The 25,640-nt window shown below is 33.1% G+C and overlaps 3 protein-coding genes across 5 annotated transcripts; 1 reads left to right on the plus strand and 2 right to left on the minus strand.

Moving 5' to 3' along the window:
* Nucleotides 1-544: 544 nt before the first annotated feature.
* Nucleotides 545-7,670, minus strand: LOC123914296 (lysine histidine transporter 2-like). Of its 2 annotated transcripts, XM_045965402.1 has the most exons (8): nt 6,734-7,670; nt 2,779-2,900; nt 1,795-2,178; nt 1,309-1,702; nt 1,120-1,225; nt 888-979; nt 744-812; nt 545-643 (listed from the first exon to the last, which is right to left on the minus strand). In XM_045965402.1, exons 1-8 carry the CDS (start codon nt 7,187-7,189, stop codon nt 545-547), a joined length of 1,722 nt encoding a protein of 573 aa, XP_045821358.1. In that variant the 5' UTR covers nt 7,190-7,670. The 2 variants fall into 2 exon arrangements, with proteins under 2 accessions (XP_045821358.1, XP_045821357.1); XM_045965401.1 differs by lacking the exons at nt 545-643; nt 744-812; nt 888-979; ... (2 more) ...; nt 1,795-2,178; nt 2,779-2,900 and adding an exon at nt 4,183-5,599 and having other exon boundaries at nt 6,476-7,631.
* A 4,035-nt stretch (nt 7,671-11,705) lies between these two features.
* Nucleotides 11,706-17,927, minus strand: LOC123914297 (putative ABC transporter C family member 15). Its single transcript, XM_045965403.1, has 10 exons — nt 16,730-17,927; nt 15,111-16,540; nt 14,939-15,025; nt 14,256-14,846; nt 14,004-14,168; nt 13,520-13,814; nt 12,922-13,442; nt 12,773-12,836; nt 12,418-12,657; nt 11,706-12,303 (listed from the first exon to the last, which is right to left on the minus strand). The coding sequence occupies exons 1-10, from the start codon at nt 17,568-17,570 to the stop codon at nt 12,194-12,196; spliced, it is 4,344 nt and encodes a 1,447-aa protein (XP_045821359.1). The 5' UTR covers nt 17,571-17,927; the 3' UTR covers nt 11,706-12,193.
* Nucleotides 17,928-23,375: 5,448 nt separating this feature from the next.
* LOC123914298 lies at nt 23,376-25,252 on the plus strand. 2 transcript variants are annotated; one of them, XM_045965405.1, is made up of 2 exons: nt 23,376-23,530; nt 24,119-25,252. In XM_045965405.1, the coding sequence occupies exon 2, from the start codon at nt 24,151-24,153 to the stop codon at nt 25,087-25,089; it is 939 nt and encodes a 312-aa protein (XP_045821361.1). In that variant the 5' UTR covers nt 23,376-23,530; nt 24,119-24,150; the 3' UTR covers nt 25,090-25,252. The 2 variants fall into 2 exon arrangements, with proteins under 2 accessions (XP_045821361.1, XP_045821360.1); XM_045965404.1 differs by having other exon boundaries at nt 23,379-23,530; nt 24,123-25,252.
* Nucleotides 25,253-25,640: the final 388 nt, after the last annotated feature.

Here is a 25,640-nt window from a genome sequence, read left to right on the forward strand (position 1 = left end):
TGTATTCTCTCCAACCTGATTTCCCTTTATATCTTTTCTCTTCTCTTCAAACTCCCATTATCTTTTTAGTTACCAGCTTAGATTCGTTTTCCCCATGTTTTTGGCAAGAACAATCCATTTTCAACTCTAGCTCATTCTTGCAAAACAATAAAAATATGTTGTGTCTGTGTCTATATATTGAGACCTATTGTTTTTAAAAAAAATATTCTTTGCAAATTGATCATGAAACTTTTTAAAAATTGGTTCTTGTTCTCTTCTTTCTTTTTCATTGCAACACATTTTGTCAAATTTCACTTTGGGAGTCATTCCTATTACATAAATGAGTTGTCTATAATTCTAGAAGAGCCTACATTTTATTGACACAATTCAGTTATGCATACAAATCACACACAAAAATTGGTGAATTTCAACAACAAACTATGTATCAAGGGAATAAAATGATAGAGCTTACTTTCACATTTTTTGAACCAAAATAAACTAGAATTTACACCTAACTATCAACCGATAAATATATTGATTCAGGTGCTACCCTTGTGTTGATAGATTATGAGAAGAATTTGTAATCCTTGAATTGAATAATAATTTGTCTCAATGAACCTATTGGAGCTAGTATCATCAACAACGTCCCAAGAACAATGCAGGTCTGCAATATGCAATAAAATAAGTTAAAATCTTGCTAAATTTCACAACATAGAATACGAGTATTTTAAACGCTTCAATAATATCAATTAATAATACCATACCCAGTTGATTATCCAAGACAAGCCAAATCTCTTCGGTTTGTAAAGTTTGAGCCATATGATACATGGAATCTGCAATCATGATTATAAGATAATCAGATATGTGTACATTGATTTCATACATAAATCAACATTACTTTTGCTTACAAAGTATGATGTTGGTGCAAAGGCAAATCCTCCTAGAAATCCAAGAAGAGAACCAAAGAATGGAATGCATATTCCAATTATCATAGTCATGGCTGAAACAATGTACATGAACAAATAAAGTTCAACAATTGAGCTAAATTACGGTCAAAACCATAAATAAAATTAATATTATTTTATTATGTGTCGATGTCTCTAAATAAAAGTGTCCATTAAACTACAAATAATCACATACCAACGAATATAGTTCGAGCACAGAATCGAAGTATAAAACAAGGAGGAAGTTTTATCTGCTTCACCAAAAATGTTTCAATCATATCGAACACCGGCATTGAGAATACCTATTGTTTCCAAAATATAACACATTAGACGTGGAAAAATTTCACATCGGCATAATTGAAAATTGAAAAATTGAAAAAGTCACCTGATAGCCACCAACAACGTGAATAACAACAAATATATTAGCAGCAGCAATAAGCCATGGAGGGCGTTCTAGTGTGATGAGTATGTTATCATCAACGGTATTTCCAAACACATAATATCCAACAAATGCAACTGGGAGGTAACAAAAGGCCACTCCTATATATGCAACAACTACTCCTTTCCACATTGCTTTCTTTGAAGGGTTCTCAGGCGTAGAAGGTATCGTTGCTTGGATTTCAAGAACTACATTATGACCTGCATAAGAAAATGCTACTTCTCCCATAGCAACAAAGAAGTAGAATACACCATCTATAGTGCTATGAGCATTGTAACTATAGTCCACTCCTGGTTGAACTCCTTTTTGAAGTGAAGCCACCCAAGCAATTGTTGAGTATCTATATTGTACATCATATCAATATGTCAACTAATATGGTATCAAATTTGATTCCTACTAATAATATAAAGATAGAGAGTCGAATTATATTACGCAATAGACATGACAGCTGCAGCAAGAGAGACAGCAGAAATAGAGTTGAAGCTGGGGCATTGACATAGCACAAAGTTTATAGAACTAAAGATAACAATCCAATAGGAGGTTCTGATGCGTGTACATGTAGGACAAAGAGTTTCTTGAACCTTCTTCATTGATTTTCCTCCAGTAACCATATAAGCAATGCAAGTTCCAACTTCAACAAGTAGTTGTTGAGGAACAATGATGTATAGACCTAACTTTTCACCAAAAGCATGTTGACCAAGTTCATGATACCTGTCAAATCTCACACCTGGTACCATTTCATGCATCTCAACCATTTGCCATAGTGTGAACAATGTGATTATCCATGATAATAACAATATTACTGCCCCTGGTCCCCTGTTTTTTTTTTATACATTCCAACAAAGCAAAGGTTAGATTTATAAAATTTAATGTCTATTATGAGTTACTCCCCCTCTGGTCGTTATTATAAGAAAAAGTTTCGTAGAATGTTTGATGTATCCGATCCATATTATGGACCAAATACATTAAACATTCTATGAACTTAAAAAGTAAATTTTTATTTATAATAAGATCTGGAGAGAGTATTAAATAGTGTAATTCTGATGAGTTACTCTAGAAATAAGATGATCGTCGAAATCTTCACATACATCTAAATCATATTCCATATATATAAATAACAGTATTTATAATAAGTCATCCATCATTGTTTTGTGTAAATATATTGTGACTACACTAAAGAGAGTGAGACATACGTACATTCATGTCACACTGACATCCAATAAAATTGGAATGAAACATCGATCACTATATGTTAATTTCAAAAAATATACAAATTTTTATAAATAAGATTGTAAAGATATGTGCGTTTGTACGAATCTGGAAAACAAAAAGATGAAAAACATATGTAAGTATAAAATTCCGTTTGAAATTATTAGTGAAAGATTTTTCTTATGATAGATAGATAAAAAAATGTACCATCCCATCTTAGACATGGCGTAAGGAAGGGTGAGAACGCCGGCGCCAACCATGGCTGTGATATTGTGAAAAGCGGAGTACCACCATTTGGCTTTTCTCGAGGCAGTGACAGGAAGCCAATCCTCGATGGCTTTTTTCTGTCGCTCAGCTTCAGCAGCAGCAGCATCATCCACCAAATCCACCATTTTATGCTGATCAATGTATATTTGATTTTTTCACAAATATATATATTTGATTTTTTTCAAATATGATATATCTACTTTGCAATGCAATTATGCAACAATAATGTAATGTAACCAATTAGCACTTCTTCAAAAGTCTCTGCAACTAGCTAGATTTGTGTTATGGTGTGTGCTTTGTAAATGTAATTAATCCATAAGTTACACAAAGTGTGGGAAGCTATATGAAGGTTGGGAGCATTACTATAAATAGACACTTATTTTGTGATTTTGCTAACATGATCTGCTTTTTCGCTACACATCACTGGTCAATTATCCATTTAGTTAGTTATTACAGTTAGTTACATTATCCTTATCTGAAAAGCGCATGCATCGGAGAAATTAAACAATATATACTCAGATTGATATGGATCAATGGTAGTTCAAAACAAGTGTCTATTTATAGTAATGTTCAAAGTGTGTGTCAAATAATATTGTTAATTTCAGATCGGACATTCAGATCTAAAACAACATGATGTATTTACTATACGAAATCTAAATCCATATTTTTATGAATGTGTGTGCGAAATAATATTAACTCTATTTTACAATGGTACATTCGGCAAAGGAAATATACCAATTATTATTTTCAAGCTATAAAGCACAAATTCCATCAGAAACACAATATAGGGACATGTCACTATTGTCAAAAACAATGGACTTAGTCACCATCCCCACACCTTAAGTTTCCATTATAAAAACAATAAAAATAAAGTGTGTTGACGAAAAAAATAAAATAGAACATTGGCTTTACTTTTTGGATATGTGTCACACGCTGACGCTGTCAAACATAGAGACACTTCTAATTTTAGAGGTGTTGGTGCTTCATAAATTTTAAGCTCGTGTGAACTGCTCAAGGAATGCCGAATGCCACAAGGTTCAAAACATAATATAAAGCAAAAATAAGTTGTTTTTATTTATGAAAGAATTGAAAATGAAATACTGGTTTTGATATTTATTCAAGAACAAAGCTTATTACTTTTCAAAACAATAAAAGAATATCAATTGTTAGTTGGTTCAGTGGTGATTGACACTGAACTTGGTAGGGAGGACTACGGTTCGATCCCCCGCAATTGCGATCTGGAGGACGTTGAAACCACTTGATGTCAGAACTGACCCCTAAACTAGATTAGGCGGTCCAGTGGACCGAATACTGGTGGTTAAAAAAACAATAAAAGAATACAACTTATTAATTTGGCTATATATATATATAGTATTGAGGTTTATGGTACTGTACATTTGATGTTATACAGTCACTTAGGCCCTCTTAGGTCCCCTTTACATTGCAGCCTTAGCTTATTAGATTTTATCACAAAATAACAGGATCATACATAACATTTATGCAGCTATAAATAACTGAAACACTTAGAACTATGATTTGACATTGAGCAACTATTTGCATCTTTCAAAGCCTGCCCTTGTGCTCCAAAAGAAAAATATCTGTTCATCAATTTCTTATTCAAATTTTTCTCCTTATACTTCAACTGTAGGGTACCTCCATCATCTATTGGTCCTATTGTATCAACATGTTTTTGCTTATTGTTTGAAGAATCAGACAAATTAGACCTTTCTATTTGTGGCTTTACCTTAATCACACCTTGCATTAGGCCAGCAGTGAAATATTTCTTTGCAGATTGTGTTGGAAGTAAAGTCCTTATAGATAGTGTTCTTTTGTTGTTTGGAAGAGAACATTGTTTTGAGTATCTTTGTCTTAATGATGAGATTGGTAACTCTTCTAAATTGTTTTTCCTTGAACTTAGAGTATTATTAACAGAATCATCGTCACCTTCGAATTCCGACGCTGCTTCTTTTCTTTTACTTCTCTTATGCCACTTGAGAAGATTCATTAACCGTCTCGCAGCTGAATTAACAGAACTAGTCTTGCTGTTAACCGAGGAATTTTCGGCTGAGTCATAATTACTGTCTACTTCAATTGAGCATGAATTTGATTCAATACTTGCTTGATCATTATCAGTGTATGAGTACAAGAATATCTTAGAATCCGGAATTCTAAACAAAGTTCCGGGACTACCTCGAATACCATGATGAGTTTTCAAATGAGCCACAATCGCGTTTCTTGTCATATAATCTTCACGATTAATGAAACTTCCAGCTGAAATAAATTGCTTGATTAATAACTTAGAAGGTCTTGATTTTGGTCTTTGTTTCAAATAATCGAAAGGCTTCATTCCATCCGCATCGCGAATGTTAAGATCAATTGATTTAACAGACATCATTGATTCCACCACATCACATTGGACATCATGAATAACAGCTAAATGAATTGCTGTTCTTCCAACATTGTTCTTGACATTGATTATGTCTTTCAAGTTCGCAATCTTTTCGGTTAGTAGTAACTGATTCATGAGTTCATTGTGTTTATCTAGTTTGCAGAAATCAGGACTTGTGAAACCATACACTGCCATATGAAGAAAAGTGTCTCCATTTTGATTGGTTAACATTGTTAATGAAGGAGATGCTTGAATCAAAATCTCTACCACAGAAAGGTAACCTCTGCAACAAGCTACATGTAATGCTGTATTGCCTTGAGAATCAGTAGAGTTTATAATATCAGGTGATAATAGAATTAGATTTCTAACCACCTGCATCATTAAAATATTGAATATATTTAGCAATTAGCATTAACTCTGATTTGAGTCTATGCACACAAGATTGAGTGAACCATCATTTTAGTCCCTCAAATTATTTTGGTCGAGCAATTTGGCCGCTGAAATTAACAAAACTACAAAATTGTCCCTAAAATCGAAAGTTCTCTACCATATCAATATCGTTCCTAAAAGACTAATCTGATTAAAGATTTTCAATTTTACGATTAAAGTTGTCCGAAAAAATTGGTGGTTCGCTCCTACAAAACTCTTTGGTTTCTAGGGACCATGCGAGCAGGCTATGTAGCACCGATGCCTCATATCATATTATACACATATTGGGTGTCTGGTAAGTGTCAGAGTAGGAAACCGACACGACACTGACACATATATTTACATTCAACTTTTCAAATTATTATCAGTGTCGCGTGTCAGTGCTTCATAGCAAGCATACCTTTCCTACATGTCATGAAATTTGTATAGTTTCTAGCGATCATACAAACTGGCCATGTAGCACCAATACCTCAGGTTAAAGGTGTATCTAATGTCCGGTTCGTCTCAGAGTTGGACACCAAGACTACAAAACTCTATGGTTTCTAGGGACCATACGAGAAGGCTATGTAGCACCGATGCCTCATATTATAGACATATTGGGTGTCAGGTAAGTGTCAGAGTAGGAAACCGACACGACACTGACACATCTATTTACATTCAACTTTTTAAATTTATTATCAGTGTCGCGTGTCAGTGCTTCATAGCAAACAAGTCTTTTCTATGTGTCATGAACTTTTCAATTATAAGCCAATTATATTTTTTCCATGTTAATTTTTAATTATACAAGCATACCAAACAAGTCATGTGAGTGTGTCTTACCTCAACCTGGCCTCTTCCAGCTGCTGAATGCAAAACAGTACATCCTTGAGCATCTCTATAAGATAATAAAATCTGAGAAGCACTTCCAAGAAGAACCTGCTTCTTCAATATTTCCCAATTTCCTCCTCTAGCAGCAGCATGAATAGCCCTATTCAAAATCTCCCTCATGAAAATTCCACCACCATCACCACTTTCATCCAATTTAACAATACTAAACTCTCTTCCTAAGAGTGCAAAATCAAGAATCATATTAAAAACCTCAAAATTCTTACTCCTAGCTGCAGCATAAAGCATATCAGTAACACCATACTCTCCTTCACCAAAAACCAACAAAGAATCTCTTCTCAACAATTCATGAACAAACTCTAAATCACCAGCAGAAGCAGCAGTATACAAAAGCCAACCACCATATCCACCATTAATAAGAGAATTCTTTCCTGTTCCTGTTTCTTCACACTCAAACAAAAGCTTCCTTGCAACATAAGACCTACACTTAGCAACATCTTGAAACTGAGACTCATCATCATCCCAAACTGTTTCGAGTCGACGAATTCTACGAAGAGAAGTGAGTTTAATGAGATTATTTGTATCTTGATGAAGAAGCTCAGTTACTAAATCATAGAGACCATTTGCAGCTGCTAAATCAATAGGTGTTGCATACCACCATTGATCTCCTGTGCTTTCCCAACGAAGAGGAAAGTAAGAAGGTGCCATTGAAGTTACTATGTTGATGAAACAAAGTATAGTGGCTTTTTAGATACTTTCATAAAAGTGTAAAGTGAAAAATAATTCAATTAAGAAGAGAATATATTCAATATATACAAGTATATAATATATATTAATATATGCTTTATGTTTATTCTTGTATTGGATATGAAAAAGTGAAAGTTATTGGAAAAGTAATAATGAGATGAAAATTGTAGGAACTTTGTAAATAGTGAAGTGCAAGGAAATTATATTGAAGCTAATTAATTAAGGACTGTTTGGATGGTTGAAGTTAGAAGCAAAAACAAATTGCTGGATGGTTGGTTGCAGGCTGAATGATGATTAGTGGTATGATGTTGTTATTGTAAGATGACAAATTAAAGGAAAAGGATTTGTGAGGGAGAGAAACTATTCTTATCTATAGTGGAGAAAAAGTTAAAAAGAAGGATTGAGATTTGAGAATCTCTAGTTTTGTGAGCTCAGTGGACATTCTAAGGATTTTTAATTAGATGACTTTTTGTAATGTGTGTTTCATTCCACACAATAAATATTATTAATTTAATTAATTAATTTTTATTACTCCACCCTTCACCTAATTTGCTCTTTGTTACATGTGACTCAGTTTGTTAAGTTACGTTGAGCTTGTAAGAGAAGATCAAAGTTAATTCGAATTCATATCTATAGCATACATATTTAAAGATATGTATAAATAATAGTTTTAAGTTGTAACCTAAACATTTGGGCCGAGCTTAATTTCATAGTAGGTTCAAAAGATGGAAGTTTTGGGAAAAACCTTTGGAGCCTTTCGGGTGCCAAAAAAAACTCTAATTAAAGTGATTCCTACCTGTAAGAATATTCTTTCTCACAAAAAACAACTGTCTCCGTGAGTTTAATTTAATTGGTAGAGACATCATATTTTATATGTAGAAGTCGGAATTCAAAATTTGGACATTCCATTTATTCACCTTAAGATAAAATTCTAACCATTAAACTATACTAAAAAAAACTATTATAAAAAAATGAGAGTCAATATTCCCTCCCTCTTACTATATATATTTTGATATTTTGATAATACTCCTTCTTGCTATATAAGTTACTTTATATTTTTTTTGGTAAGCTTACTATATAAGTTACTTTATGAAAGCATTGAAAAATTCTTTATTTCTTTACCAAGATTCTTTTAATTATATTATATATTTATATATATTTTTTAATTTGTACTAATAAATATGTGGTGCATAAACATAAACTAATTCTCATTTTTAAAGGATAGACTTGTAAAATATGCATCAAGATAGTATTTTTTTTTTAATGGCAAAGAGTATCAAGATAGTATTTAATAGAAGTACTATCTTTGCTTAGTTCTTGTTACAATTTAGTCTATGGTGTTCTATATTTAGAGATGAATATAGTAGTAATTTATATTATTCAATTCAATATTATAATTCCATGGGCCCATTGTGCTTGTTTTCATTCACTATGAGGAAATTTCCAGGATCGTGTCGTGTGTGGCATGCAAGGCATAAAGCACGAGTTGCCAAAACAAAAAGAAGAGATAGAGATTTAGGGATCTAGTTCCTGTGACTTAAAAATGAATCATTCATTTTACACTATATAAAATAAATAATATCAACGATCAATTAATAAATGAATAATGCTAGCAACACACTCTTTAACAAACACACTCCAACACACTCTCTTTTATTGGTTGAAATTCACATGGGTCCCATAAAAAAATGTGGACCCATATAACTTTTATGGGACCCATATAAATTTTAACCAATAAAAGAGAGTGTGTTAGAGTGTGTTTGTTATTGGAGTGTGTTGCTAGCACTCCTCTTAATAAATATAATGTGTGAAAATTTATTAATCATAGTAATTCATATTTGTCATATTTTATTTAAATCGTAAATGGCATAAAAAATAATTATCGGAGTGACGAGAACACGTGCATTTTAAGTAAGTACTAAGCGTTAAATGTGTATAAAAAAAGTTTAGTTGAAAACATTCAAGACATTGTGGTCTTTGTGAGAGAGTTTACCTTGTACATTTTCGACAGATCTTTGAACAAAGATTAAGCAAGTGAAGAATAGTTAAATACTTTGAATCTGAACAACATTATTTTTAATTTGGATGCTAAGAGCGTTGCTAACAATTTCAATACGACAACACATGATCTATCTTATTTTGGATTCATTATTATTTTTTCAATATGGATATACAATAACTTGAAAAAATGTTATGGTTTCATTATTTTAGCAAGCTAAGTTAACTTTTAAAAGTTTCATTTTAAATATTTCTATATTTATGAGGTTTTAATTCATTTCGAATTTTGTCAAAAAAATAGTTTTACATTCTTGTGATTTTTTTGTCAGAAAAACTAAACTCCCACTATATACGAATGTTTTTTAGGATGAGATATAATAATGCAATAAAATTGAATTACCCGGCCCATCGTATGGTGAATCAGTTGGATGTTCACAAGGTAGTGATTGAGATGGATGCAAAGAAGGTGGTTGATGCGATTCAGAAGAAGAATTACCCTAGGGCTTACCGGGGAAAAGGTAGCAAGGTCATGTGAAACTTCTGTTCTAGAGAAACAATGGTTGGTCAATTTGATCGTTTAGCCGGGATGGCAACTAGCTCATGAATTAGCTTGCTGGACTGGGATTGAACCTGAAGGGTGTTGGACTTCTAAATAATCTACCTGTGTCTATTGTTACCCATATCAATAACAATATGAGGCTCATTTTCATGTAATCTATATTGTGTTTTGTTTTTTTTAAAAATAATAATAATAAGGTGTCGTACAAAAAAAATGACGAAAAAATCCCATAAAAAAATGGTATGGTAGGACTAGGAGTACAATATTATGTCTACTTTATTTAATTATGATTATAATTTTATGATATTCAATTGGGCCATTTTTTAAATTAAAATCAACTAGGCTAGCTGTTAAACTATAGGGTGCACAAGCAACCAGACCAGACCCAATAGTTTTGAATTCCTTCTTTTCGTGTCCCTGAGTCTCACACACGCTTCCTGGCCTTCCAACCTTACACCCCTCATAACGTAGGATGTGAGTGTGTAAATAGAAAAAGTTAGGAAAACAAAAAACGGTTCGCATCCTAACACGAAATAAGAAATAAAAAAAAATTGATATACCTCAAATAGAAAAAGAAATTTATTAACTGGTATCGGTGAAATAACTTGATGTCAGAACTGACTCTCGAACCATATTAAGCGGTCCAGTGAACCATGGTTGAAAAAATTTCTTGTAATTTACCTTAATGCAAAACATATCAATGAAAATTAAACATAAACTTTAGCAGAAAATGATAAAGTTTCCCTAGTTTTATACTGATGTATGTATTATATTGATTTGGTTTTCAGGGTAAACAAAGAGAACAGAAGTGCAGGGGTGCTCGAGAACTATGCCGAGGGTGAAGCATATGCTGAACACAAATTCCGAAAGTTCCTCCGCAATAGACCACGTGAGGTTATGCCGTCTGTCAACAAGTTCTTCTCCGACCCTGAATGAATAAATCAATCAAAATCTTTCTGCCTTGGCTGATTAGTTTTCAGCATATTTACTGAATTTTGAAATAATTTGATGTTAAAACGATATATCGTCCGTTTTGCATCTATTTTCTGAATGTTGTAATAAAGTAGTCTAATACTTTTTGTTCTCGGTTACATACTTTTTGCATCTATCAATCTATAATATCATTATTAATTAAAGTTTCAATACTAGTCATTTTAAATCCGTCTCCGAGGAGATTTGAACTCCGTTCCTTCAGGTTACGAGACCAAATTCCTACCACTGAGGTAGCATCTTTTGGACTTTAACTGCTACCAATCTAATCTACAAAATAAACATAGTTTTCTAAGGTATACAAGTCATTTACAAATGCACATTTAGAAGAATAAATTATTAGAGTACAGAAGAGAGTAAGTACTAACAAATGATTACAACTTTATCGACTGATGAATATGGCGCACGACTCTGGATCATTCCTTCACTGCACAAGATATGAGAGATTAAGCATCCAACCAAACTAATGGTATAGGGAAAAGGTTCTGATTATGCTTCCTTCAGCACACTTGGTTGAAATTTTGGAGTTTTCAGAAACATTTATGAAAAGTTTTGAAAGAAATCAGTATCAGTATGCATCCTTAGAAATTATACTAACCTTAGATCTTAAAATCTTGTAGAGCAATCTTAGAAGTATAATTTGGTCTCGTAACCTTAGTTTATTTTAGTGTAGAAGTATAATTTTGTAACTTTATGTTATTAATGGATGATTTTGGATTTTTGGATTAAATAAATTTTGGTGTATGGTACTCGAGAAACAATAGTAAAAGAAAAAAATTAATAGAATTTAAATCGGGTGAGATATGTCTGACCAAGCCACATTGAGCACAAAAGGACTTATCCTTTTTACCATTCAGACATATAATCCAATGTGAAACTTGAATATATTGAACTTTTTGCATGAATTTGCCATAAGAATTGAGCACAAGATTAAGATTAAGATGTTACTACTTGCTATTATATCTCAGAGAATGACATTTAATTAAGGAGTATTGTATTGGTATTTGGTAGCATATATACAATATGATCACTACCAATCTAAAGTAAAAAAAAATATGATTAAAACTTCATTCACTGAATATAGTGCACTAGTCTCAGTTCATTCAAGGCATAAGATATATGACTTATGAGATTGGACCTCAAAAGATCCTTTTGAGTCTCTTGTGTTTATGAAGTTTTCACTAATATTAATTTTTTTGAATGGAAACAATCACTAATTGTGTGATAAAAATAATTTGAAAAGGAAAATCTTAGTTAGATTAGAAACTCAGTTAAGCTTGTGAAATCAGAATTCTTTAAGTTGTTAATGTAATGAGTCAGGAATTCTTGAGCTGCTATTCATTGTCACAACTAATTCTGCTCAGCATTAGGCCTAACTGTTTATCTATGTACGATAGTTCTATGTCTTCTGATCATTTTTAGCAGTTACTTTGAGACGATCTCCTCAAAAATTCCGAAACCAACTTTGAGAACGAAGAAGAACTATCTTGTAGCAATTGAGATGGTTTATCATATTCTGCTATCGTCCCTGTATACATAACAATAGTAGTGTTTATTAGTTCCAGGATTAAAAAATGGTGTGCATTAATAAGCAGTTATAATTATATATTGAATTACATGTTGTCTACTGAGTTTCTTGTACCTTCATTAAGGACCAAAACCAAATCATTGTCAATGACAGTGGGAATTCTATGTGCTACTGTAATAACTGTGCATCCACTTGTTTCTTCTCTGATAGTCTTTTGAATTAAATTATCAGTTGCAGTGTCGATGGATGCAGTTGCCTCATCCAGGACCAAAATTTTTCTTTTCTTAAGTAGTAGCCTAGCAAGGCAAACTAGTTGCCTCTGTCCAACACTCCAATTTTCTCCATTCTCGGCCACTGCACACGTGTTTGCGCAAATTTAAAGGATGCATCATATCAAATATATGTAAGATAATGTTGGTAGCAGTTATACTCTTGAAAGATAATGTTGGTTTAACAAATATATGTATACCTGGTGCATCAAGAAGCCGTGGATCTTGCTGTACTATTTCGGCGAGATGGCATTTGCTGAGAACCTGAAAAGATTAGTTTTTTCAGTTATTATTACTTTTAGAAATCGGATCGATAATGGCATTTTCAAGAAAGTATCCTAATGCTAACCTCCCAAAGTTCTTGATCGGTATGTTGTTCCAAGGGATCCAAATTAGTCCTCACAGTACCTAAAAACAAGGTTGGATCCTGAGGAATGATACCAAGCTTAGATCTTAAATCTTGCAGACCGATCTTAGAAATATTTACGCCGTCAATGAGTATACATCCTTCCAAAGGCTCCACCACTCGAAAGAGGGCTTGCACCAAAGTAGATTTTCCACTCCCGGTCCTGCCTACTACTGCAATTTTCTTCTGTCCTGGGAAGATGCAAGTGACACCTTTGAGAACCATAGGACCGGTAGGATCATATTGTATATGAAGGTTGAGGAATTCAATTATTCCTTCCTTAGGCCACTCTGGTTCAGGCCTACAATCTTCAATGATTAATGGCGCTTCACTTGGTATATTAGAGAATTGTAATATTCTCTCTACTGATATCATTTTGTTCTCAACGTTGCATAAATTCCATATCACCCAAGCTTGAAGCACATTTAAGTTCAAACCATAAGTTGCTACAAGACCCGCCAAGCCTGAAAAATCCGAGTAAAAAATCAACCAACTTTGAAAAGCTATCGCTTCTAGATTGAACGCGGAGAAAGAAACTTACTGGGATCAATGGCAGACCTTGGCAAACTAACCAAGATAATGAGAACAAAGTAGAATACCAAATTGAAGAGAAAATTGATTCTGACAGACAACCATTCCATGGTGGCAAAGTTGTGAAAAGCTACCCGAGAATAATCGTCAATTAGAGCCATAACCTTGGTCAAGAATATTTTCTCTTGATTGAAACAGCGGATTGTGGCAGCCCCAGCAATGGATTCTGAGAAGTGATGCAAGATCGGCGCCTTTCGAATCCCCACCATCCTGGCCAATTCCCTAGCTGTAGTGATGTAATAGGCCTACAAAAAAGTACACATAATTTCCCTCAACATTTGAATACAAAGATGATTCATAAAAGAGTAAGTACATGCAATGCAAACATTTATGACAAGTAACACAAGCCTTTATCAGTTATCATAACATTAACTAAACTATGATCTTTTCGGTTCATGCATTGTAAAATATTAGCATATATTGACGGTTCTTACCTGATACCAGACGGAGATAGCAAGAACCACAAAAAAGAGAAGAATGACTTGCCATGCAGCTTGGGACATTAGTACAATGATACTCAATAACTGGATAAGTGCAAAAACTAGTCCAGCTAATCTGTATGGTATGTCTGTATCTACCGTACTTTGATCCGTAGATGACTGTAACAATCAGACAGGAAAAAAATTTAATTTGAATGAACCTGGGAATGATGATCTTATCAGATAAAAAATACAAGTAAAACTTACCCTACTCAGGATTCGGCTAGAAGGTGTGGTATCAAAAAAAGAAACAGGTGCCCTGAAAACTGACGTGATCATTCCTTGAAAAAGGCGTTGAGCAGTCTCCACGGCAACTGTTGCCATTAAAACAGTTCTTCCCAGTATGAAGACTGAGCTGCCACCAGACAAAAGAGCAAATATTCCCATAAGCCGCGCATTGTCGACCCTTCCCTTTTCTTCTGTAGCCCAAGACATCCAATAATTGCTTCCCATCTGCATAACTTGAAAGAGAACTTGACAAAGAAGAATAACTGGAACAAGTGCTCCTCTATAAGCTAATGTGACAAAGGTTGAGTAAACACTCCATTTTACTCCACCAGTCATTGCTTCCTCTTCTCTGGTTCTCTTCCAATCCATCATGATCTCTTGAATATTTTCTTCTGCGATTTCAATTGGATTTTTTTGGCAAGGTCTGCAGCAAACAGAATCATCTTTCCGGCATGGAATTTGGCATATTGTTTCTTCATGAGCAGCCATTTGCTGGACAAATTCACTATAAGGACACGCGATGAGATCTTTGTACCTTCCAGATTCCACTATTTTTCCATCTTTCATAACCTGGCAAAAAGTGTATTATTGATGAGATATGAGTTCGATCAAATAGGTGCAGTGATTTCATCAGTGACACAAAAGTGTTCAATATAGCTAACCAAAATAAGATCTGCAGCTTCCAAGAATTCCATTTGATGTGTAGCATAGACCACAGTTTTATCGTATAAAAGTTTCATAAGACATTCCTGCACAACATTTTCACTTCTTGGTAAGTTCTTAGAATGGAATGAAAGTGTCATTAGAATAAAAATAATCATTAGCAATACTAACCTTAAACAAATGGCTTCCCGTATGAGCATCAACAGCACTAAAAGGATCATCGAGAAAATAAATATCCGAGTCATTGTAAACAGCCCTTGCCAATTGAATTCGTTGTTTTTGTCCTCCGCTTAAATTTATTCCCCTCTCCTCCACCATGGTTAAATCTCCGTCACTCCATAAGTTGATATCTTGGAGCAATGCACAACCATCCACAACTTTTTCATATAAGTCCTTATTCATTTGCTTGCCAAACAATATATTATCTCTTATAGTTCCGGATTGAATCCATGGACTTTGTGGTACATAACTTCTAGTCCCATAAACTTTGGTTGCTGCTCCAGAAACCAATGAAATCTCACCAAGCATACTGCAAAGCAAGCTTGATTTTCCAGACCCTACTGGTCCACAAACTGCTACCTTCTGACCTTTCTTTATCAATAATTTCTCCACAATATGAATCGTTGGTTTCTTGAGGTATTGATCATTTTCTTCCCATGCATATTCTCCCGCCTTTATTTCAATAGCAATTGTTGAAGTTTTGGAAGCATGCTTATTCATGAATTGGTTTTGATCTTCTTCAGTTATGAAATCCTGAATCCGATCAACCGAGACTTTTGTTTGAGTTATCATGGAAATAAGCTCAGGCAAATTGTAAATTGGTTCTTGCAAAATACGAAATGTTGCAAGAGCTGAGAGGACCGTGGCTGCAGTCAGTTCGGTTTTCACCAATATACAAGCGCCAAAAGTGAAAACAGAAACCAAAGTTGGCGATGCCCAAAATAGAGTTGCTACTGCCGAGCATAAGTAGAGGTACTTATGCAACCACTTCCTCTCCGTGTCCCTAAGTTGAAAAAGCTTCTGCAGAAATGTAGATTCCCATGAATGCAACTTTAAAATTCTAATGTTCTTCATAGTCTCTGAAGTCATTTTGATTCTTGAATCTTTAGCTTCCATTATCTTCGAATGCAAACCTTCTTGCATATTAGCCAAAGGCGTGTTACACACCATGACCAAAATAGTAACAACAAGTGCAGCAATAGAAGGTGTGTAACCTAAATTTATGTATAAGATCGCCAAGGCCAAAATAATCTGAACCGGAAGCAACCATACTCCATGAACATACCAACAAAAGTCACCGATTCTTTCAACATCCACATTAATCAAATTGATGATTTTACCATGTGTTGGTCCACCGCACTTAATCGTTAGCGACTTGCTATAAACTAGTGCCATAAGAGCTGCACGCACCTGAATTCCGATTCTCTGAGCGCCAAAGTACCATTGTCTTTGACTCAATGACTCCACAGTTTTTGACAGGAAGAAAATAAAGGCAAGAATCATTCCATATTTGATATTTGAATTATCATCATTCGACAATAGAAAATTCACAAAGTTCGATATCAACAACGGACCAATATAAGAAGCAATAGTATTAACACCTGAAAGTTTGAATAAACTAATCAAACTACTATTCATCACATGAATGACTTAAAGTTGCATATTAAGTACATAAAAAAAAAGTACATAAAAATAAAATAAACAAATTATTAAACAGTATTTTATGAATGATTGAATGTTGAATATAAAGTGCTTAAGAATAAAGTAAACAAATTAGTAAATTAGTGTACCTGCTAAAACAGCATTTAAGGCTAATGATTTCCAAACAGAATGGACAATAGCTTTTGTCAATGAACCACCTTGAAGTTTCTGTTTCCTAATAGATTCTTCCAACATAGAAGAAGCACTAGCAGCAGTCTCAGAATGAGGAACAGAAGGAACATGAACATGTTCAAGTTTCTGAATCCGACCGATTTCAAAAATCGGATTCAACCACCTAAATGTAAGTTTACTCCATAAACCAGCTTTCACAAAAGCTTCTTCACTTTCATCTCCCAAAGTAGAAGATTCAAACTCTTTATGAAGTAACCTTTGTTCTATTTCACTTTGTTCCTTTACACAAGCATTTGGAAGTGCATTGAAACATAGTACTAACAACATAGGCAAAGAAACTACATCAACAATGTTCTCTTCCTCCAACAACAAAATCCATAAGTTCATCATGGAATCATAATTTTTGACAAGTTTAAAAGCCAATGAGATTATATCAACAAAAGTAACAAAAAGCCACCAAAGAATTAGAACAAAAGGGAATCTTTTACTCTCCTTAAGTGTGTTCTTCATTGAATAAAATGAAACAAAAGTAGCTAAAACCCAAGTTAAAACCAATGAAACAAAGCTAAATCCTATGATTCCATTAGTAACATAATCATAGAAAACAAAAGCTACATTAAAAATAGAAATAACAGCACTGAAAAAAACAGTGATATAAGCAAAAATTGTTGGTGTGTGTTTAAAATGTAAAAGATTGTTACTTTTGGTTAATCTTAAACTATCAAATAAAACCCATATCAAAATCACATAGAAAAATGTTACATTTGTTGTTCCTAGGAAAACATCTAAAATTGTCATGGTTGGTTGAAAAGTTGAAGTTGAAGTGAGTGAGTGATGTTGCAATAATATAGTGAAGAAGAAACAAAGGAAAGAATCTGTGAAATTAATGTTTCTTGAAATTGATTCGTGGAATAAAGAAAATGGGAATTAAAAAACGGATAAAGAATAAAGAATATATAAATGTGACAGAGATTGTTTATATAAATGTAATTTAATGTTTTGAAAGAAAATAGGAATGAAGTGAAACTAAGCGGCTAGTGGTGATGGACATTTGCGGTGGCATGGCACTAATAGACAATAGAATGCCTTCAAAAAAGTTTGGACATTTTTTATTTAATCACTTATTCTTGGAAATAATTTTAAGTTGGGAAACCTACTTTGAACACATTTTCCAGAAACAAACAGTGTATTTATGTTTTGACTAATAATTCAACATTCCCTTTATAAAAAAAAAAATTCAACATTCGATCTCTTTATTTATTTATTTATTTATTTATTTTGTTAAATAATGTATCTTCTGCGTATAATTGCAGAGACTAATTTATAAAACTTTGTGTGACTCAAATGGACTATAAACTCTCATTTAAGAATTTTAATGTTGTTGTATGTCGAACTCAGAACATTGGTTAAGTTAGAAAATATCTGCATCATCTTATATAAGCGCTAGCTATAACATTCTCTTTACTTACTTTATGCATCTTGGTTAATTTAATTTTATAAATAATTTTATTTTTTTATTTGAGCTTAATGTCTTCTTCACGATGAATATAAGGAATTATAATTTAGTCAAAAATAAAAAACAAACAAATAGGAATTAGGAATCACTAACAGAGCAACCTAATTCACAAATTTTAGGTCCAACCGGACTTTGGCAAATACTTGATTATAATTTGTTGATTATACTTTGATTTACTAACAAAAAATTTTGTGCATGATGCAAAACATATATGTCTCACTAATGCACCTTAGAATTGTCTCACTGGTGCACCGTAGAATTGATATTCTTTGTATATATCCATGTTCTATCATGTTTTGGACCCAACCTTTGCCAACCTGTGAGTGAATCCTTATCTGGTTATGTGCAAATGGTTGTTGTGGGAAAAGTTAAAACATTATTATAACTATTACTAGTTATAACACAACGAAAAGGACAATATTTTGTGTATGTATCTCTTTCATTTGTAGTATAATATATAACAGATTCTGAATTTGATGCTAACTCCCCACAGGCCACATGGTTTGTGATGTTTCTCCATCATCTTTATCCTACACTCTTTTTCTTTTTTGGCTTGTTCTATGGATTTGTTATACACCTGGATATATATATCAATGTCTTCTCATGTGTTATGGTGGTGGGTACTCATGCACTGAGATTGGGTCATGTTAATTCTATTCGTCAAATTTGGCATAGATATATTGATATTTAATTATAACTGGGTTCGGTTTAATTCTCCTATGAGAATAATTAAGAACTTTTATCAGAAATTAAACTTAGTAACAACTCACACTACATGTAAAATGTCCAATAGTGTTTCTTTTATTAAGACCTAAAAATCACAAAAGCAAGGTATAAGATTCAGAATACAAAAGGAAAGAACGAAAAGGTCGAGATCAGAGGTGATTTGGTGTGTGGAATTCACGTTGTAATTGGTCGCATATTTTTCATCACAGTGAATAGGCATGTGTTTTATCGACATTGACGTGTGTCCCGCCAGTGCCACACCCAACTCATGCGAGCCGCGTGGGACCAAAAACTGACATGTCGTAGGTAAAGCTTACACGTGACTAATTCTCGTTTAAAGGGAAAGAAAGATTATGTGACTCAAATTTGTTTTGGTAAACAAAACAAATCATATGGTCCTTCATTTCATTATTGCAACTTTTGATTTTAATGATCCCATTGAAATTCTATTTTGGGAGTAGTATGAGTATGATCATAAATAATGGCGCCATAGTTAATTGCCTGCCACAACACAAGTCAAAAATATTCATCAAGATGTAGTAGACAAGCATATAAATTAAGTCACTTAGATCAAATGTAGTATGTTTGGTCAAAAACAAATTAATGTAGCATGTCAATATGTCATGTGCAAAATACTTCTGTGCTAAATATAAGATGAAAACAACTTTTTAGATTGATTGATAAACTAATGTATTTGACCTATATTATAGACCAAATACATTAGATTCTCAATGAATGTAAAAAGTAGTTTTTCTCTTATAGTTAGGACCGAAGGGAGTATTGGATTTGACTAGGTGTGGAACTCTTAAATTGATATTATTCCTTCTGTCCCAATTTGATTGACACAATTGATTGTTTTACGCATGTCGATGTATAACTTTGACGATTAATATTTTTAATTGTATAATAGTAAAAATTATAAAAATTTGATATTTTGAAAATATTCATTGAGACGAATCAAACAACATCTTATATGCTAATATTTATTTTTGTTTATTAGTAGAAAAATAAGGTTAAAGCAACATGTGTAAATAGTGCACAACAGTCAATTGTGTCAATTAAATTGGGACAAAGAGAGCAGTACATTCTCATAGTGATTAAAAAATCATTTGAATAAGTATGGGACAAAATAAAAAAAAATAGAAAAAAGTATGGGACAAAATAATAGTACGAGGATATTTTTTAAGTTCTTGATAATTTTCTATTTTGTATGGTGTTTATTGAACAATAATATATACAAACAAAATAAGACACAAAATAATATACTCTCTGTCTCAAAATATTTGACCTGAACATCGATCGGTTTTGGTAGAATTTTGTGTCGAAAATTATCAAATCGATAAAAATTGCAACCATTTAATTTGAACTCATTCTGATTGTCTACATCTTCGGTTTGTCCGGGTGGCGGATAGAACGGGCCGTTATTACGCATTATATTGAAATTTTGTTTACATCTAAAACTCTTGCATCTAAAACTCCATTATAAAAAAATTCATAATTTTCAAATAGTTCAATACTATGTACACAATGCAACATATAATAGAAAAACTAAATGAAAAAAAAAACAAAGAGGATAAGATGTAGTTATTTTGTTTCAAATATGTAGATCTAAAGGTAATAACAGTTCAAGTAGAAGAGAAATAAAAATTAAAATAAATCTAGAACGTATATTGGAATATCTATCAAACCAAGTTCATAAACATATTATAAGTTTGTAAAATATAACATTTCTCTCATATATCTAGCAAAAGCGAATAATATACAAGATTGAGATGGGAGGAGGGGGGAGAGAGAGAAGGAAAACAAATTAATTTGCATCTTAATAATTGTTCGGTTGGTTTCGATTAACAAGAGATCAGACTAAACCTCTCAACCACCTGAGTCCGAGGCAAAGACGAGGGGTTTGAATTTTATTCTCTCTAACTTATTGTTTTTATCTCAAATAAAGAGGAAAAAAAAATTGTCACATAATAGATGTCAAAATATGATTACTTGTTTTGAGCTAATCGTTTAGTTCACAAATTAAGTTGAACTAACTGAGTTAATTAAGTCTCAAAACAAATGTAAATCCTATACCCGAATTAGGAAAATATTCTCGATGAATTTTGATGTCTACATTTGAATGTTGAAGGAAATTCAATGAGGTGGAGGCCGGTAGTTGGTAGACGATGGGGTAGAATCCAAAGTTATGGATGACATGAAATAGAAGAAGAAAAGTCACAAGTAAGTAAATTGGTCTTGTCCTTCATAGTATATCTAAAAGAGAATGCTCTTGTCTTATTCAGTTGTTGTGAAGTCTCCTATGAAAAATGAGAATAGACTAGCCACATAATTAAATCATAATGTCGACACACACTGGGATTGAAGATTCAATATTTGAAAAGGACATCTGGTATTGCTCTCTGATGGCTACTTCGTACCCACTTCATCATGTGGTATATGTTTTGAAACTCTACTCACTCATCCGGAACCATGTATCATGATTTGACTTCTTTTTTTTCCGCCTTCAAGTCTTGCATGCGCTCCACGGCCTTCTAATTGTACTCCCCTCGTAATGTAGGATGTAAGTCTGTAAATGGTAAAAATGGCGGGAAAAAAAAACAGAAAAACAATTTATTATAGAGCATTGGTGTTAACAAAATGGGTAAAATTGGAAAAAGAAACTAGGGTTTGCGGGGTGAAGGCATAAATTTATTGGGTTTCAAGGAGTATTGTAAATTATTTTTTTTTGTTTTTGCCACCAGTTTAATTGGTGTAAGTGTAGGTTCTGACATCAAGTGATTTCAGTCTTCTCCCAATCGAAGGAATATTGTAAACTTATTTAGAGAATTTATTTTCACGTCCTTAAGTTTCCAATGCTCTCTTTAAATTTCCAAAAATATTCAGTGTGAGTTATAGAACTCAAACACCTCCAATAATATCTAAAAAATCAAGATTTTACAAGTTCAAGTTTTAGAACTCGGACAATATGTTTTGGATTAGAACTTGAAACCTATTTTTACAAGACAAATTTGAATCTTAAGTTGTTTACGTTGTTCTAGATATTGATGCTCCGGACGATTCTCTAGAATCAAGATAATGTAAAGCTATATGTTGCCTCGATTCTAGTTCTATCATTGAGGGTGATCCATAATTTTAGAAACATTGTAATTTTCAATTTTAGATATTTTTTGGCTTCACGTCAATGGGAGAAGCATTAATATCTGAAAAAACATATACAACTTGAGATAATAGAATTGTCTAAATATAAATAAATTTGAAGTTCTAGAACTTGAACGTGTAAATTACAAGCTTATAAGTTAAAGAACTTGAATGTGTAAATTCTAAATTTTGCGGATATGATTGGGGTAGTTGAATTCTAAAACTTGAACGTATGGATGAAAATGAGTCGAGTTTAATCTGTCCGAGCTCGACACGATAAGAATTATTTCAACTTAAAACTCAACTCGAGTTCGATACAGACTTTTTTTTAGTTTGAGTTCGGCTCGTTTAAAGTTGACCAATAGTTTGGTTTAACTTGTTAGATTCAACTCATTTTCGAAACTCAACTAGAGAGATCGACATAAATTTTTTTATAACTCAAACTCGACTACATTTGAGTTCACAAAAACTCGGTTCGACTCGTTAGCTCAAACTACATAACTCAAAAGTAAAAAAAAAATTAAATTAAATTTTAGATCCGTAAATAAATTGAAATTAATACCAATTTTTAATGAGAAAATTGATAAGGATATAACGTATAATGCAACGTCAAATCTAATTTTGGTTTCCTCTATTGTATGTTGCTCTTATTATAGATAATAATAATATTATTCTCCATTGTTCATATACATGGGACTATTTTTTTTTTTTTGAAATCCTTAAAAACTACAACAATGTGCATGGCATTATCTATCAATTTTAATATGGCTCATTTTTATCTTATTATTGTTAAATGTTTGTTTTAATTTTTTTAAAGCAATATATAACAAATTAACTAAAACTATTATACTACTTCATTTTTAGTATTTTTTAATTTTTTTTTTGAAGTGTTATATATAGCTCGTGAACCAAACGAGTCAAACTATGTATAGCTTAAATTCAACTCATTTAATTAACGAATTTAATTTTTACCTCAAATTCGACATATTTGGTTTATGAATCAATTGTTGAGTTGAGTCTCAAACTCTGTTCAAATTGACTTGGTTTATTGTCAGTCCTACTTTAACGTATAAAATACAGCTCGAGTACTAAAACTCGAGCCGAGTATGTATTTTTAAAAATTTAGGGGCGCACGAAAAGCTTAGGAGAGTGCAAAAAGAAATACTCATTTATTTGAGGTAAAAACACCTAAATCCAAGCCCAGCCCACTCGGTTTTGAAGACACTCATCCATCATCATCACCGTCTGCTTCTTTGCCCTTGTTGTATCGGACGGAAATAAGTTTGGATTGGATAGCGACGCTCCGAACTCAACCGACCGGAAACAGCTGCCGGAGCTGTCACGTGCCGCCAAAAATAGTGATAAACTCTTCCAGGTTTTCCTCTTTTAATTTTATTCTCATTTTTACCGTCATAAACACTTCTGAGATTATTTGGGAGAACTCATGAAAACAGTTTATGTCTTGTTCATACAAGCTTCCGAAGATAGCTTATGGAAACAAGCTTATATGAAAATTATTTTATTTTATTTTATCTTTTGTTATGGAAATAGTTTATATTTATATGGGACACAGCAGTATAAGACAAAACAAGATAGTACAGGATGCATGGGACAAAACTTCACCGAAGATAAAATGAGTATTTTTGTATTTTTTTATAGTTGTACACTGACAAAAAGTTGTGTGAGGGACAAAAATTCTTGTTTTTGTAGTGTCCCTTATTATTTTGTTGAGTCTCGTAACTATTTTTCTAAATCAAACAGGTACAACAAAAGTTGTCCAATCCAGGCATCTGTTTTTTGGCGGATCAAACGCACCCTTAAGTGTTTATCATGATAGGCTATTATGCTATAAGTTGTTTATTCAAATAGGGACATAGTATCTTTAGCAAAAAAAAAAGAAAAATAGGGACATAGTATCTTATTCTTATGTAACATAATTGAATTAATAACTAACTTCTGGTAGCTAGGTACTTGCTCCTGACTAATTTTGAATGAATGGATATGAGGATTTCATCAGTAACGTGCAATTCAAGCGTGATTAGATTCGGTGGCTTACTTCAGAAAACATTTCCTAGGAGAATAAAATATGGAAAAGATAATTTTAGAAAAAATCTATCCATATGTACTACCTCACCAGCATCATCGTCAACAACAACTTCGTTAGCTGTTAAATCCGCAAGATGTACAGCATTTGCTTCACCCGCTGATGTTCCGCAACGTTCAGACGAGTGGTTTGCCCTTCGTAAGGACAAACTAACAACAAGCACGTTCAGTACTGCATTAGGGTTTTGGAAAGGTACTCGCCGTTCTGAGTTATGGCATGAGAAAGTATTTGCATCAGAATCACAAATCATTCAAGCTGCTCAAAGAAATGCAATGGCATGGGGAATGCTCAATGAGTCGGTAGCTGTTGAAAAGTATACGAAAATCACCGGTCGTGAGGTGACTACAATGGGTTTTGCAGTTCATTCAAAGCAGTCTTATGATTGGCTTGGTGCCTCGCCTGATGGTATTCTCGGCACTGGAATATTGGAAGTCAAGTGTCCTTATAATAAGGGCAAGCCTGAGACAGGTTTGCCATGGTCAACTATGCCATTCTATTACATGCCTCAAGTTCAAGGACAAATGGAGATTATGGATTTCGATTGGGTTGATTTGTATTGTTGGACACCAAATGGAAGCACCATATTTCGTGTCATCAGGGATCGTGGATATTGGGATATAATACACGGGGTTCTTAGAGAGTTTTGGTGGGAAAACGTTGTTCCGGCGAGGGAAGCTTTGTTGTTGGGGTGCAAAGAAGATGTGGAATCATATAAGCCTGCATCTACACACAAATTGACTGGGTTAGCAATTGCTAAAAGCATCAAGTTAGCTAGTGAATCGAAGCTATTGTGCAGAGAAATTGCAGGTCATGTTGAATTTTTTACCTGATTCTAGTTTACATGTTGTAAGTTAAGCAATTGAATTGATTCAAATATTGTAATCTGGTCCTATTTTTGTACTGTGTTTGACACCCATGTATCTGTAGAAGAAGCAATATTTTTTATGAATGTAGACTTGGCCAAGTTAAAAATGAGTTGAATATAAAGTAATTTATATTGCTCACTAAAAAGCGATGAAACTCCAGAAGATCTGATTCTACAAGCAAAAACTTTAAATTGTAATGTCAAGTTAGAATCACTTTTTAAGATAATTTGGCTCCGTGTCTTCGGGTCATTGCTTCTATTGGAGAGATTTTTAAGGACCATTTTAGTGTCATGAAAAGTGGATTTAGCTCTTACATTGGTATTCAGGCTTCTTTGTTTGCTGAGTTCGTTGCAGCTATGAATGTACTAAGTTGGCTAATGGGAAGAATTGAAGTTTTATTTAGTTAGAGTGTGATTATAAGTTTGTCGTCGATGCTTTACTAATGTTCTTATTGTTCCTTGGAGGCTTCGCAATCGGCAGGCTAATTGTCTTAACATTTGTTCTCACATGAATTT

Source organism: Trifolium pratense, linkage group LG3 (genome assembly GCF_020283565.1).
Source record: "Trifolium pratense cultivar HEN17-A07 linkage group LG3, ARS_RC_1.1, whole genome shotgun sequence".
Lineage (NCBI taxonomy): Eukaryota > Viridiplantae > Streptophyta > Magnoliopsida > Fabales > Fabaceae > Trifolium > Trifolium pratense.

Excerpts from the sequence above, each read along its gene's own strand:
- LOC123914296 (XM_045965401.1), bottom strand. The coding sequence starts at position 7,189 with ATGGCACCTTCTTACTTTCCTCTTCGTTGGGAAAGCACAGGAGATCAA. Across the intron at positions 5,600-6,475 it reads CTGGAAGAGGCCAGGTTGAG|GTGGTTAGAAATCTAATTCT; the intron begins GTAAGACACACT and ends TTAATGATGCAG.
- LOC123914298 (XM_045965405.1), top strand. The coding sequence starts at position 24,151 with ATGGATATGAGGATTTCATCAGTAACGTGCAATTCAAGCGTGATTAGA.
- LOC123914297 (XM_045965403.1), bottom strand. The coding sequence starts at position 17,570 with ATGACAATTTTAGATGTTTTCCTAGGAACAACAAATGTAACATTTTTC. Across the intron at positions 14,847-14,938 it reads AAGCTGCAGATCTTATTTTG|GTTATGAAAGATGGAAAAAT; the intron begins GTTAGCTATATT and ends ACTTTTTGCCAG. Across the intron at positions 13,815-14,003 it reads CTATCTCCGTCTGGTATCAG|GCCTATTACATCACTACAGC; the intron begins GTAAGAACCGTC and ends ACTTTTTTGTAG.